Below are 14,938 nucleotides of genomic sequence, written 5' to 3'. Positions count from 1 at the left end.
CTGTAATCTGACTCAGTTCCCAAGTGATGTCTTTGTGTCAGATTATGAAACTCTGGCGGTGACCAGATTAACAACCACAACCAAAAGCCAGAGTTATAAATAACAGTAAGTGTGTTTACTCACATCTGCAGTGGGATTGCACAAAATTGGTATCATTTGGGGAAATCAGAGAAAAGAATGGTGGAAATGAACAATACTTGATCCGTTCAGAACCTCTTCTAATCCTGGAGCATATCAATATGTTCTGTACAATACAGTTCTGCAATTAAAGTTGAGTTGGCTACTCTTTAAAGCAGTCATTCATTTTGCTTGTCCCTGAGGAAGATTACAGCATCTTATTCCCCAACTTTGAGCACTTGTTTTTTCAATTTCAAGTGAGTATTCCAAGCTTAATTTGAAATAAATTTGATGATCAAATTTTAGCATGCATTTTAACTTTTCTATGACTTGAAGGTTCTTATAAGTGGAGTGACACTGGCTTTTCAAATCCTACTAGGTGAAAATTTCTTGAATTCAGGTGCAAAAAGCTCTATTTATAAAAAGCTCTTGCTAAACTTATCCATTAAAAATTTTTCATATATGTTATGTTTGTCAGAAATGAACAGGGTGAGGAGAAAACTGAATAAAAGGGTGCCAGAGATAGGAAAATATTAAGGATTTAGGCAGACAGTGACTCTGCAAATGGCTGTGCTGATGCAAGACAGTACTACGGCAATTTTGTGCTAGATGCTTTTAATGACAGCTGATGAGTCTTTAATAAAAAGGTAAATTAAGAAACACTCAAGGCAGCTGTGAAAGGGATGTACGCATCTCACAGCCTCAGTTCCCATCAACAAGACATTAACAGAGACATACCCAGACTCTTGAGGGGTCAGCCACCATTTCCTTTACCACTTCTCGGCCCATACCCAGCTGTTTAGCATCACAACCCTCCACTTGAATTTATCATCCCTTCAGAACTTCCAGCAGAAAAAGCTGCACAAGCCCTTCTACAGCTGCCTCTTTCCAATTGAATGGGCTGGTTTAGACAGCTTAAATAGCAAATATACTGACCCAACAGATTTTGTTTGAAATGGTTTAGCAAGCCTTTGGATGAAGATGTAAAGGTGCAAAGGGGAAAAATGAAAAGGAGTTTAGGACAGTTCCTTGATAGTTTTCCTTTTCTATTGGCACAGTTAGATGCAGCAGATTAAATTTGTCCTCAGGGCGTGTTTGTCTCATCCTGAGGAACTGACTTGGTGCAGAAGTTTCTATTTTGTATTTTGGCTCATCATACAGTGTTTGCCCTTTTCTCATTTGATCAAAATCGCTCTTGCTTCACACCTCACTCTAGATCTGAGGCCCCTCCACTGCATGATCATTATCACTGGCTGAAGACACAGCCAGGTCAAGAGCTTGGGTCACTTTAAAAAGCATTTGAGTAAGACCAGGTACCACCCTTCCTGGCTGGTTTGACATAAGAATGAAGCACTGGAAGGAGCCTTGTAAGTCATAAAATCCTGCAGGTTTCCATGTCATATACCCCCACCATAAAGTCATGAAGTTCCACTCTAAAAGCATCTCTGTACTCACTGCTCCTGTTAAAAAATTTTTCAAGGACCACATTCTGATAGTCAGAACCCTGCTTTTTTCCAGCCCTGCTTAGTTGGAGGCTGAGTCTTTTGGTTATAACGTGCTGGTCCCATGACGGGAAGCATTAACCAGCATCCAGACCACTCTGCTAGGTCAGAGATGCCCAGGCATTGCATATAGCTCCAGCGTTTCACCAGAAGGGAGTATCTCCCCGAGCAAGTGCCTCAGACACATTAGTGGGACTCCAGCGAAGTAACATTTTCCCTGGAGCCCATGGACATATCGCTTGTGGCTACAGCTGACACCACCCCACACAGATCCCTAAGGAGTTACAACAGCATAGTCCTCGTTGGCTGTTATCAGCCTTCTCTCCAGATTTATCTACACTCTGCTCTCTCTTATCTAAAAAGATGTTGTCCCCTTCCCCTCACCTGCCTCACATCCCTTCTCATATTCCGTGGTTCAACCTCTTCCCCTCAGTAATCCCCAGCATTATCCTCATAGTCTCTCCACATTCCCTCTTGTCACACTCACAAAGCTTTTCTTTTGCTCAAGCCCTGGCACCTTTTACTCCAACTGGGGTTTTTTTCCTTCACACACAGACAGCACCAGAAAAATGAAATAATGTGCATGCCTACAGAGGATGGAGTGACCTACCATGGTTTTGAGACACCTTTGTGCCTTCCTTATTCTGCACTGCCTTGGATGTTGGCAAGATACACTGATACACTAAACCCATCCCCAAGTGACTATAGGCAAAGCTCTCCATCCAGAAGTCCTTCTGTGCCAGGTATTCTTTGTGTGCATCCAAATGGCAGATGCAAATACACCAGCAAATAAAAGTTTCAGGTATATTACCACGCTTTGGCCACTACCGTCCAGTTGCACCATTCTGTTCCAGTGTGGTACAAGCCAGATGGCACCACCCATGAACCCTACCAGTTGTGAAGGAAAAAAAAAGGAGATTGATATTGTTCAACTCTCATTACTCTTAGCTAATTCATGGAGACATTATTTTGCTGAATACCATAGGATGAACTTTTATAATAAATAAAATAAAAAGAAAATACATCCTAGGTAAAATATAGCTGTTGATATGTATCAGCTCTGGAAGTTTAGATAAGCTGAGGATAAAACCCCATTATTTTCAGTTATGATATTACCTGTACGGCATGTGTGCCTTCCTGTAATCCTGTGATTTTATTTCCCATGCATATAATGCCCTTACTGGTGTGGATTCCCAGAGCTTCCTTGAAAGGTAAGTCATTTTATTTCTTTCATAAACAGAGGAGACAAACATGGGGTTCAGAGAGAGATTTATCTTGTCCAATATTATATAGGAATGTTGTGGCACAGATCAACTAAAGCCCAGGTTTCCTGCTTGTGTTTCTGATAGAAAATCAACCTTCTCAGTGTCACTTTGGTTTAGATTATGAACATTTTTCAATGTAAAGACAAGCAAACTATATTTGTCCTTTGTGTATATTCCTCAGTTCCTTTTCTGTAACATCCCTACTGTATCTCAAAAATATCACATTTGAAAAGAAAGGAAACATAATGTGATTGAAAAAAATGTGGTTTACATACAAAATTGTGGTTTCCTGATTTCTTATCCAAAATTTTATAGCATTTATAATGGAGACAGGATTAAAACCTTCTTCCTTCGTTTCTTCCTCCCCCGCTCCCTTCTTTCCTTCTTTCCCACTCCCTCCCACAATACTGAAAGTATTAGTACCTGTCAATATTTTAATATAGGCAAATATGTGACTAGTACATTCATGAATTCAGGTCAATGTCCTCTTCCTTCAGTTGCATTGTTTGCAGAGCTTTCACAGTTAATTGCTCATTTTTTGCAATAGCAACTGGAATTTCCTCTCAAGGGTCACAAAGGTGCCTGTTCTTGAATCTGCCATTTCCTCATTGTGAAGACCACCGAGAAAAATGCAGAAGGGTCAGTAACTTTTAGATTAAACAATGCATAGAAACAAAACTGGAAAGCAGAACTAAAATCCAAATCTGCAAACTCAGTTTCAGTATTCAAAAGCACTTACTCTGCCACGAAAGGAATCCTTCTCAGCAAAGCCTTTTGAAAAACTGCCCAGCATTTCCTTTTTATTTTGTTAACATTTAGTTACAGTACAAAATTGACTTAAACAGATAATGAGAAAAGCAGTTATTTCAGGTATTACACTGAGGATAAAATGCATGTTAACATTAATGCTACCTATTATTACTTTGTAAACAGAAGGTTATTTACCCTTCAAGAAAAAACATTTCAGAACCAAGCCAAGGTAACCACATGCACTAAATAAACAAATCAAATCTTAATTGGCCTTGGAGCTTCAAAACAGGGAAAATAACGAAGTTAAGCTAAATAAATTAAACATAAAAATAAATCTCATTTATGGAGTAATATTTTGTCAGATTCTCTGTGGAGTCATAAATTCAGAGAAATTTAGCATGCAGATGAGAAATAAGGAGGAGGGAAGCAGGCAGATGAACTGTAGTGGGAAAGCAATCATAAGTTAATTCAGGATGTGTTCTGCCTAACACTGATGATGATCTAAATGAGAGCTCTTTAAATTGTACGTTTAGAACCAAGTCCTGGTGTGATTCACATTCTAACTTCAGATCTCATACGCCCCGCTGAAATATATAAAGCTTGCTTAGGATAGCCAAGGAAGCTCAATTTGGTTCCTTGGCTTTTTCAGAAATTTTGGTTGGAGTGCCAGAGTTAGGCAGCAACAACGCCTTGTAAAGTCTAACATTAACAGACAGACTCCCTTGTTTGCCCTTCCTTCAGTGCCTGAAAAATAAAACACAGTGCAACAATAGGATAAAATCACCAACTATGGAACTGTCAGCCAAGAAAATACAGCAAGACAATTTGCCGTTGTCTGCTTAGTTTTTCTAAAAGTATCATAGAATGGTTTGGGTTGGAAGGGACCTTTGAAGATCATGAACACCAGTTCATGTTGGAATCAGTTCAGTCATGAACTGATTGCAGTGTTTTCTGGTGTGCTGCATTAATAACAAATATTATACTCCGCAGCATTACAAAATAAACCTGTAGCCTCCCTTTCTATTTCCATAACATCAGTAGAAGCTCAACTCTTCCAGTATCCTGATGGGTACTCTTCCAGTATCCTGATGGGTATCTCTGGAAAGATGGGTTAGAGATAGGAGCTCCGATTTACTTCAGGGGCTTTGAAAGGAATTGAGAATACTTTGCTGCTTCAAGAACTGGACTGCGCATGACCATGCACTAATTCTCAGTGCAAAGCTCTCAGAAGCACATGCAAAATTAGACGTTGCAAGATGAGGCTCTGGTCCAAGCTACTGCTTCCCTGGGAAGAGGGAGGAAAGAACAGAAACAGAAAAATGACGCAGGAAGGGAAGAGTCTGCAGAATTGGGCTCTGATGGCTGTCCCTGGGACAGGTGGGGTGCAACCTCCTATCCTATCCTATCCTATCCTATCCTATCCTATCCCATCCCATCCCATTGTGGTACTACCTGCTACCCCACACAACTAGACTGTTTTCTTGTGACAGCAGCCGTACGCAGTCCAGACTTCCCAGGTCCTAGAATAAGCAAAATTTGAAGCAGAACACTGCTGTTTTGGCAGCCAGAGAAGTCTGCAGCCTTATGATCCGTCACTGTTCTCTAAGATTAGAATAAGCCTGGCCTCAGCCATTTAACCAAATCAGTCATCTGGTGAAGTACACGTGGCTTATTTTAGACATAAAGCCTGCGGAACAGGCCATTTGGTCAGTCCTGAAAGCCAACAAATGCAGACCTCAGTGATTTTGCAAAGGCATGTCTGCAGAAGGAGACCTATTGCTGGACATGCTCTGTGGCCAGGACCAAACATATCTTGCAGATAGGAGGTTGGTGTGCTTTCCTGGTTAGCCTCATAGGTTGCGAGCAAGACATAGATCACTGAGAGCTTTATATTTACACTGAAAAGCAACTGGAAGGCAAGGTAGTGTATAATGCACTCCAGCGTGACATGTTCAGCCTCCTTTGCTAGGCTGTATAAATTGCACTTCTGTACACAATCTATTTTGGTGATATTGGCATGAGGATTTACTTTGCTTACATGTTGACTAGAAGTTCAGTCCTGCACGGGGAGCTGCAGGCAGTGTTTGTTAGTATGTAGAGCATCTCTTTGCATCTGTCAAGAAGAAAAATTGCGCAATGATTCTGTTTCGCATCCTCTGCTACATTTGCAGATTTTGGACTCATTTTGGAGTCAGTGTACAAGAGAGAAGCGCATGAGTTGTGGAGGGCTCTGAATTTCACAGTAATACTTGTCCTAGACGCTGATTGTTGCAAGATGGTCAAATATTTTTGCTGACGAGAGCAACATCAATTCTTGCACAATAACTGCTGCTGGGTACAGCAATGGAGAATGATAGTAAAAATTTGCTATACTACGTCTCACATCCTACTTGAAAATGTTGTGCTTGACTCATTTATATAGAGGTTACTTTTGTTCTGGTTTTTACAGTTCCACTTATTCCGGCTGTAAAGCTACTTTAAGATAAAAGCAGTGTAAATGGAGGGTCAGATGGCCTCTCGGTTGTGAACATCACGTCCTCTTCTCAGTAAAAGCGGCGATGGGCCCTATGCCCATCCTCACCCGGAGTTTCCAGAGACACCCAAGAGAGAACACTAAAATGCACCTTTGCCACCTTTCATAAACCCACTTTGCATTTAAAATTCAGCAAAACGACAATTTACCGTTAGCTGAGCATGCGGGCTCTGCTTCTCACTCTGTTGAGCCCCTACCAGCAACGACCCAGCGGGAAAGGCAGTAAATCAGCTGCACCGTTCAACGCGGCCCGTCCAACGGGCGTCCATCTCGCAGCAGCAGCCCCGTTGGAGAGGGCACGGGCTTTTTGTCCGCCCTGCTGAACCGGGGAGAAAAACCCAGTGCCTTTTGTCCTACCTCAGGCAAGACCCCGAGATTTCCAACCGGAGATCTGACACCTCAACCTTCCCGCTCACGGCGGCACCGACCGGCCGCGCTACGGGGGTTGGCGGGACGGTGGCGCAGAGTGTTTTAACGGCTCTAAGCCGGGTCTCCACGCTTGCTGAGGCCCAGCAACACCTGACCCGGCGCCCACGCCCCGCACCCACCCGCGGACCGTTCCACAGGCCTTCACCCCCGCCCGCGCTGCCCCCGGGGGCGGCGGGGTGCCCCGGAGGGGTCCGTTCCCCCCCCCCCCCCCAGTCAGTGACGGGGCGCTGCGGGAGGGACCGCTGCCCCGGCGAGGCGGCCCGCCTGAGGCGAGGCGAGGCGAGGCAGGTCTCGCCCCCCCCCCCTCCGCGTCCCGCCACGCCGCGGCGAAGGGGCCGCCCCCCGGCCCAGCCCGGCGGCCGAGGTGGGCTCCCGCGGCGGGCGAGGCGAGGCGAGGCGGGGCGGAGGGGGGAGCGGCGGCGCACGGCGGCGAGGTGGCTCGGCACGGCAGCCCTCCCGGAGGAGCCCGGCCCACCTCTCCTATAAAGGCACCCCCTCCTCCCCGCCCCGAAAGAGGAACTCCCCGCCCGCGCGTAGCCCGGCCGCGGCGGAGGGAGAAGCGGCGGCGGCAGCAGCCCGCCTGGTCGTTCCCCCCCCCCCCGCCACCGACCCCGCTCCGCGCAGCATGGCGCAGCAGCGCCCGCCGCCCGCCGCCGCCGCCGCCGCCGCCTGAGGCGCCCCGCGGCGCCGAGCCGAGCCCAGCCCGCGCCCATGGCGGCGGCGCCGCCGCCCGCCCTCAGCTGGGCGCTGCCCCTGCTGGCGGCGCTGGCGGGCGCCGGCGGCCCCCAGAGCTTCGAGCTGCCGGGGGCCCCCATCGACAACATCGAGGTGAGCGGCGGCGGCGTGCTGGTGGCGGGCGGTAGCTGCCTCTACGAGCTGCGGCCCGAGCTGCGGCCCCACCGACGCGTGGTGCCGGCGGCGGCGGGGCAGGGCTGCGGGGAGCCCCCCGGCGTGCGCAGCAACCTGCTGCTGCCCTACGAAGAAGCCGGAGGGAAGGGCGTCCTGCTGGCCGGCTGGACCCAGAAGGAAGGTACCTGCGAGGTGTGGGAGCAGCCGGCCTACCGGCAGCGCTTGAACCGCAGCGAGGTGGTCAGCTGCCTGCCCGACGGCTCCACTGCCGGCGTCGTCTTCCAGCTGGCTGGCGCCTGGTACCTGGCCGTGGCGGCCACCTACTCGGCCAGACCCTACCGGCTCCGGATGGACTGCGAGCCCTCCGAGTCGGACGAGGCGACCGTCATCACGGTGCGCAGCATGGACAACCTGGAGTCCAAGGAGGAGCTGGGCATCATCAAGCGCAAGGAGGAGCCTTTGCACTTCGTCGACGCGCTCCGGTGGGGGGATCACCTCTTCTTTCCCTACTACGGGTTGAAGGCCAAGTTTGGCAACGGCACGGAGCCGCCCAGCATGGCCGTCCTGCACCAGCTGCGCCCCTCGGAGGGTGGCCTTACTTTGCAAGGGCACGTGTATTTGGACTGCGGGTGCAGGAGCCTCATCGTTTCCTCCAGCCTCGTCCGCCGGGGTGAGCAGGGCTGGTGGGTGGGCGTTTTCCACCACAGCCACAACATCACGGCGTGGAACACCACCGCCGTCTGCATCTTCGGGATGGAGGAGATGAAGGAGCAAGCCTGCGCGTCCACGCACTTCGTCATGAACGGGAAGAGCTGCGTAAGTCTGGGCATTGTTTTGCTAAGCTTTCGCCCTGCACGCCGTTCTTGACGCTGTTGTGGTTGTGGCTGGTGTCGCTGTGCATGACTCGTGGGGTGTCCCTGGCCTGAAGGCACCTGAAGTTCGCAGAGAACTTCAGAGCCTTTGCGCACCAGCCCTGGCTCCATCAGCCCTAGTGGTTTCTCCAGCCCTTTCTGTTTCTAAAAAGCTGATCCCTTACCAGATCCTGGAGTGTCCTTCCCGCCTACCTCTTGGGGAAGACATGTCTGAGGGAACACCTGAGGGCATCCTGGGTCAACCCTGAGTCTAGGGCTCCTCACTCAGTGCGCCCTTTATCTGCCAAGGATTAGTCATACTTCATTGTATTTTCCATACAGCCTAGATAAAATATCTCCTACCTTATTCTGTGCATTCACATCTCATGTCATTGCAGCTACATCAGAAATGAAAAAAAGCCCATCAAATTGACTCCTGTGCACTGGGCTGTGTGCGTTGTTATCCCCGTTGCTCACTAGTTATTTATGGTTGCTTGTTCAGGGGTAGGTGTTTCCCAAACCTGCCAGGATTGGCCTTGCGCGAGAGGGCTCACAGCAGCCCCCCCCCCCAAACCCGTATGCGCAGCAGACGGCAATAGGCGATAAGTCTTCGTCGTTGCGGTGGTTACATTTTCACAGGCAGTGGTATCCCATGGAGATCCCCTGGTCACCTACTTCTGTAACACTCTCTCTTCAGCTCCTTCCTCTTCTTGAGGGTGAGCTGGGCACATGGAGGACAGGATGGGCAAGGCTGCCAGCTTTGCTGTGGCCTCGGTAGCTAGTAAAGAAATGAACTAAAAATGAAATTCAAGAAGCTAAAAATGTAATTCAGGTGAAGAAGGTGCTTTTGCAAGGCCCGTTCATGCTTTTAAGTCACACTCAGAAGTCTTTTCAGAGCTGTGGCAAAAGGAACAACATGAAAAGTATCGGGGAGAACCGTAGGGGATCAAACAAGCCATCATAAAGCAAGCCCTGGGCTTTTGCAGTTCCCCCACCATCCAGGGACTTTGCAGCTTAACCCCTGAATCCTTGCTGTGTTATGATGGGAGTTTGTTGGAAACTTCTTGAAAGAATTGTGGTAGATTTACTGTCGCTCCTTGGCTTCCCAAATCTAGCCCACAGCAGGGCACAGTGTCGAGATGCTTCCAAATACAAACTACCGGAGGGCATGTGTGATTCAGTCTGCTCATCTCCCTACTAAGTTGCGAGTCTATTGCCAGTGTTAGAGGATGTAGTTATGAATGAGAACCCCATATGTGGGTGAAACAACTGTGCTGAAGTAAATAGTGAAACTCTTGCAACGGAGCCTGAGCCAATCCTTTGATTTCCAGTGCCAGTTTATAGCTTACTGCATGATTTCTGTGCTTTCACAAGGCAAACTTGCTGAATGAATTTGAAGTCTCATCCTCATCCCAAAATACCCATTTGCTAGTTGGATTTTTAATTTGTATTCTTTGTTCCTAATTACTCATGGAGTTTTCTTTGCAAGGTGCTTTCCAAGCCTGCAAAAAAAAAAAAAAAAAAAAAAAAAAAAAGAGAGAGAGAAATTTCCCTGGGCAGCAGATCCTTTATAAACACTTTCCAAAGCCCCATGCTAGAAATTGCAGAAGAGTCTCATGGATTTCATAGAGTAACATAATGCAGGTAAGGTGAGGCAGGTATTCCTGTCTGACCAGTGTTCCTCTCAATCCCCTGTCCCCATTGCCTCCCAGTGCCTGAACATTAAAAATCAATGATCCACTTGTTTAAAGGTTGGTCTGATTCAGATCAGACGCCTGTGACTGCAAAGTTACTTTCGTGTCCCGAAAGGCACGTCCCTCCTGGAAAAGTAGATTATATTTGGGTACTATGCTGAAGAATCCCAACTTTAAAAATGATTAAAAGGATTGTTTGTTTAACATTGTCCTCAACTATGGTGATGTCATTAATCATGATATTTTGGCACGATAAATACAGTTTACCACTGACAGGGAAGTGGTATTTTAATATTTTGTGAGATAGCAGGACATCTGGGTGTTGTGTAGTAATATGACCTATAACATTGCATGGCTAATTAGGCTCCCTTTTTAAGCTAATTCTATGTGCTTATGGTGTATAAACATAGAAATAAATTCATGTAGTTCAGCTTTAATTTGTTTGTTATACTACAGAAGGTTAGGCTACGCTATTGCAGAGTAAGTTTGGAGATGACAGGCCCATATGCTGCTGCTTCTGGGTTGTTTTAGACCAGATCCTTCTACTGTCTCTCACCAAATCATGGGAGTCCCTGCAAATGTGGAATATGCTCTTCTTGGACTCCGAAGCGTGTGGGCTTCGGAAGTGGCAGGAAGATGGCGTGCAGAACGTCCATCAGCGTGCAGCTTGTAGGAGAAGTGTGTGCAATAGCTAGCAGTGGCTCTGGCCAGAAAGCAGTGCCTTGTAGCACGGAGCTGTTACGAGTTTATTGTAGCATGATAAGTATGAATGGCAGCAAGAAACAGTACTTATGTGTGCTTTAAACTCCAGTCTTTTAAAGACAGTGTTGGTACTGAGCAAATGAATGTGTTGCAGCATTGTGATTGCCTGGAGTGCAAGACCTGTATGGTGTTTGTGGTGGGTGGACCATGCTGAATGTCAGCCTCACTTTTGCATTGCAGATGCAATGTGTTGTAGGGTGCTGCGGGTCTCAGTCTTCTTTGCTGGGTACGCTTGAATTCTGGAGTTCAGGCGTGATGTGATGAGGTGCACGGATCACGGACACGGACTGTCAGTTTATGTAGGAGTGAAAATACAATTTTTTTTCACTGCAGGAATACAGTTTATAGTTAGAGTGTGTTAGGGAGTAGTGGCAGTTTGTTTTCCTTCTGATCTTGTCATTCTTCAGATTTCTGTAATTATTCTGATTACCTTCAGGCAAGACATCCTCTTACCTGTCTGCACTCAAACAGTTGCTTGTATTTGCACTGTGTCGGCACCGTGCTTCTCAATAGTACACTGCAAGAGGGACTTAGCCCGAGGTATTTGTGGTCCTGAGATCCCTGCTATGCTACTGCTGCATGTTCTACTCTAAGCTCATTCGTGTAAGGTACTGAGCTTTCTGGCCCTAACCCAGTAAGGCACTTAAGGGCATATTTAACATTAGGCATATAAGTAGTTCCATCATCTTCATGCCCATGCATTTAAAGTTAAGCATGAACTTGAGTACTTCACTGGACTGGAACCAAATTGCTCTGCATCCTGTAGGAACTCATTGTAGGTGTGTAATCTCTTTAGCCTCGCATTGCTACTTAGGCCAAAATTGACATTTGCATTAAGTTTTAGTGCTAGATTTGAGTCTGTCGTTGAAAATTAGTAATTTTTAATATCTTTGCTTACGAACTTTATCAAAAAATATGTGACTGCTACAAATTCTGTGGAATTGCTGGTTATGAGAACTAGCAAATTCTGGTTTTGTTTTGTGCAGTAGTGTGCACAAAGCATTTTGTCCTAGTTGGATGTGTTTATTCTGGACATATATAATGCTGGATTCCCAGAGGCAAGATCCCTAACTAGCAAGAGGCAAGTGGTGTCTTAGATGAAACTACTCTGAAATCATTTTGCAGTTTTGTATTCAGCTTGTTTTCCTCTGATCCACACATCTCTTAGTTTTGATTTATATCTACTTATATGCACTGTCGAGGTGTATGTGTTAATGGACTCGCTAATGTAACCTACATGTACGTAAGTGCATCTTCACAATTTCCTTAGTTAATAACTGTGAATTTGCCAAATCTTGTTCTCCTTTTCAGAAACCAGACTGCTAGTATTTCATCTGATGTTTGACAGATTTCTAGAGTTAATATTTCTTGAATGAATATTCCTGTCTGGTTCCAATGAATTTTCAGTTCATCCCTGTTTGGTGTGAGAAGTAAGCCATAGGAGACTTGTAAACTCTCACATTGTCAGTAAGAAGAAGAGTTGCTTTTAGTCATCTGGCTTCACCAGGTGTTCTTAGCAGAAACTTTTGAGAGCCTGGGGGCTCTTGAACAGAGGATTCACTTCCTTGGGATCACAGAACCATTCAAGTTGGAAGGAACCTCAGCGGAGGTCTCTAGTCCAGCCCCCTGCTCACAGCAGGGTCAGCTCTGAGATCAAACAAGGTTGCTCTGGGCTTTGTCCTGTCAGATCTTGAAACCTCCAGGGATGCGGACTGCACAACTTCTCTGGACAACCTGTTCTGCTTAATCTTCCTCATAGTGATGTTTTTTTAATATCCCGTCCACTAGAAACCTCCCCTGTTTCAGTTTGTGTCATCCCTTGTTGTCACACATACACCTCAGTCAAGAGCCTGGCTCTGTTTCTCTGGTCCCTCTGAAATTGTCTCTTCTGTGGGCTGAACCAGCCCAGTTCCCTCAGCTTTTCCTCACAGGACAGGTGCTCTGGGCTCTGACCATCGCAGTGGCCCACCTCTGAACTCACTCTGATTTATCGAGATCAATGCTGTACTGAGGGTCCCAGAGCTGAGTGCAGTATCCTGGACACGATCGAACATGTGCCAGGTAAAGAAGAATTAATCACTTTCCTCACTCGATCTGGCTATGCTCCTGTTGATACAGCCCAAGATGCTGTTAACCTTCACTGCTGCCTGGATACACTGTTTAGCCTACTGCCCTCCAGGACCCTTGTGTCCTTTTCAGCAGAGCTGCTCCCCAGTCTGTACAGGGGGTTAGTCCATCCCGGGTGCAGGACTTTGCATTTGTCCTTGCTGAGTTTCTTGGGGTTCCTGTTGGCCCATTCCTACAGCCTATCTAGGTCCCTCTGAATGGCAGCCCTGCACTCAAGCATGACAACTCATTTTGTTGTCATCCGCAAGCTTAACCCAGAAGCTTTCAGTGTCTTCCTCCAGGTCACTGATACTGAGCAGGACATGTCCCAGGATAGGTTCCCTGAGGAACTCCACCTGTAAGCAGTGTCTAGGTAGAGTAAAAACCATTAACCAATATCCTTTGAGCCTGATGATCCATCCAGTTTTTCCACCCATGCAGTAGTCCCACTGTCTGAATCATAACACCTCAATTTGGGTACAAGGATGCTGTGAGAAATGGTGCCAAGAGCCTTGCTAAAGTCAATGACATGCGCTGTTCTCCCCTCCTCCACAAACCGAGTCATTTTGTCACGGAAGGCAATCAGGTTAGTTAGGCATGATTTATCTTTGGTGAATCTGTGCTGGCTTTTCCCAGTCATTTTCTTCTTCTTGTACCTAGAAATGGCTTCCAAGAGGATTTGCTCCATGATTTTCCCAGGGAAAAAGTGAGACTGACCAATGTGTAGTTCCCCAGGTCATTCTTCTTGTCTTTTTTTGAAGGTGGGTGCAGTATTTGCCTTAATTCAGTTGTTGGAGACTTCCCTTGATCTCTACAACTTTTAAAATATGAGAGAATGGCCTAGCAGTGTCATCAGACAGTCTCTCAGGATCTTCCTGCAGATCCCATCTTGTTCCCCTGCGACTTCTATAGGCTGAGATTTCTTAAGAGATCCCTGGCTTAATCCTCTTCCAGTAGTGGTAGTTCCTTTCCTCCTTGAGCTCTGTAGATACAAAGGACCACAAGACCTTGCCGGCGAATTCAGAGCCTTATCTGCATCCACTGTCAGTAAATCACCTGACTTATTCAGTAGCTGGTGCACATTTTCATTGTTTATTCTTTTATTGCTCATGTGGTAGTAGAAGCTCTTCTTGTTGCCCGTAACATCCCTTGCCAGTTTCAACATGAGGTGAGCTTAGACTTTCCTAACACCATCCCTACATGTCCAGGCAGTTCCTCTGTAGTTGCTTGTTTCTGCTTCCACCTCCTCTTCCTGCTTCCACTTCCTCTATACTGTTTTTCTGCATTGTCATTCAATCATTACTTCCCTGCTTAGCTAGGGGCCATCTCCTGATACGTCTGCCTGTTCTCCTGAGTTTTGTGCTTGGAGGAGGTTGTCCCGAAAGACCTACTAGATTTCCTGACCTCCATTTCCCTTCAAAGCTGCCTGTCAGGGGATCCCAATAACCAGTTCCTTGAAGAAGCTGAAGCCTGGTCTCTGGCTCTGTACTCTGCTGTTCTTTCCTCACCACCCTCAGGATCCTGAAATCGGTTATTTCATAGTTACTACAGTGAAGGCTGCCGTTGATTATCACATCTCCAAGTCAGTTCTTCCTTGTTTGTGAGTAGCAAATCCAGAAGAGCATCATGCTTCACTGACTCCATAGGGTTAACAAAGCCTGCGGTCCCATCTCCTTCACTTTGCCCAGAGAGCTCTGTAGTCCTGACCTGCACTAGGCAATGTCTTTGGTGTCCACGTGGATGTGCAACAATGGGTAGTGGTCCAAGTAATGGAAAATCATTGGCAGTCTCTCTGCAATGTAATGGATCGGGGCCCCTGAAAAAAAGAAACCTGTTGTAATAGCATGACGGTTTAGCAGTTGTGTGCCTTCATCCTTTGCAGGAGGGAATCTCCAACCACGGTCACCCACCACTTCCTCTTGCGTTCTGCTAATGCTCTGTTCAAGGTCAGTTGGTTTCAAAGCCTTCTGTAATGGAGCTTGTGCTCCCTCATTGGTATTAGTACACTTTATCAATTCTGTAAACTCAGATCCAAGGGCGGAGAAGGAGTGTTTTTGCTGCTGCAAGAAGTCACGAATTT

At 46.8% G+C, this 14,938-nt stretch overlaps 1 protein-coding gene across 1 annotated transcript in view; it reads left to right on the top strand.

Moving 5' to 3' along the window:
- Positions 1-7,266: 7,266 nt before the first annotated feature.
- PLXNC1 (plexin C1) overlaps positions 7,267-14,938 on the top strand; it is a 71,700-nt gene continuing 64,028 nt past the window's right edge. Inside the window, exon 1 of the mRNA XM_030002582.2 lies at positions 7,267-8,261. Coding sequence (XP_029858442.2) covers positions 7,308-8,261 — 954 coding nt within the window. The 5' untranslated portion in view covers positions 7,267-7,307. The remainder of the gene's footprint in view (positions 8,262-14,938) is intronic.

Source organism: Aquila chrysaetos, chromosome 26, assembly GCF_900496995.4.
Source record: "Aquila chrysaetos chrysaetos chromosome 26, bAquChr1.4, whole genome shotgun sequence".
In the NCBI taxonomy this organism is placed as follows: domain Eukaryota; kingdom Metazoa; phylum Chordata; class Aves; order Accipitriformes; family Accipitridae; genus Aquila; species Aquila chrysaetos.
Note: the sequence above shows the minus strand (reverse complement) of the source record. Positions and strands in the feature narration are given on the sequence as shown.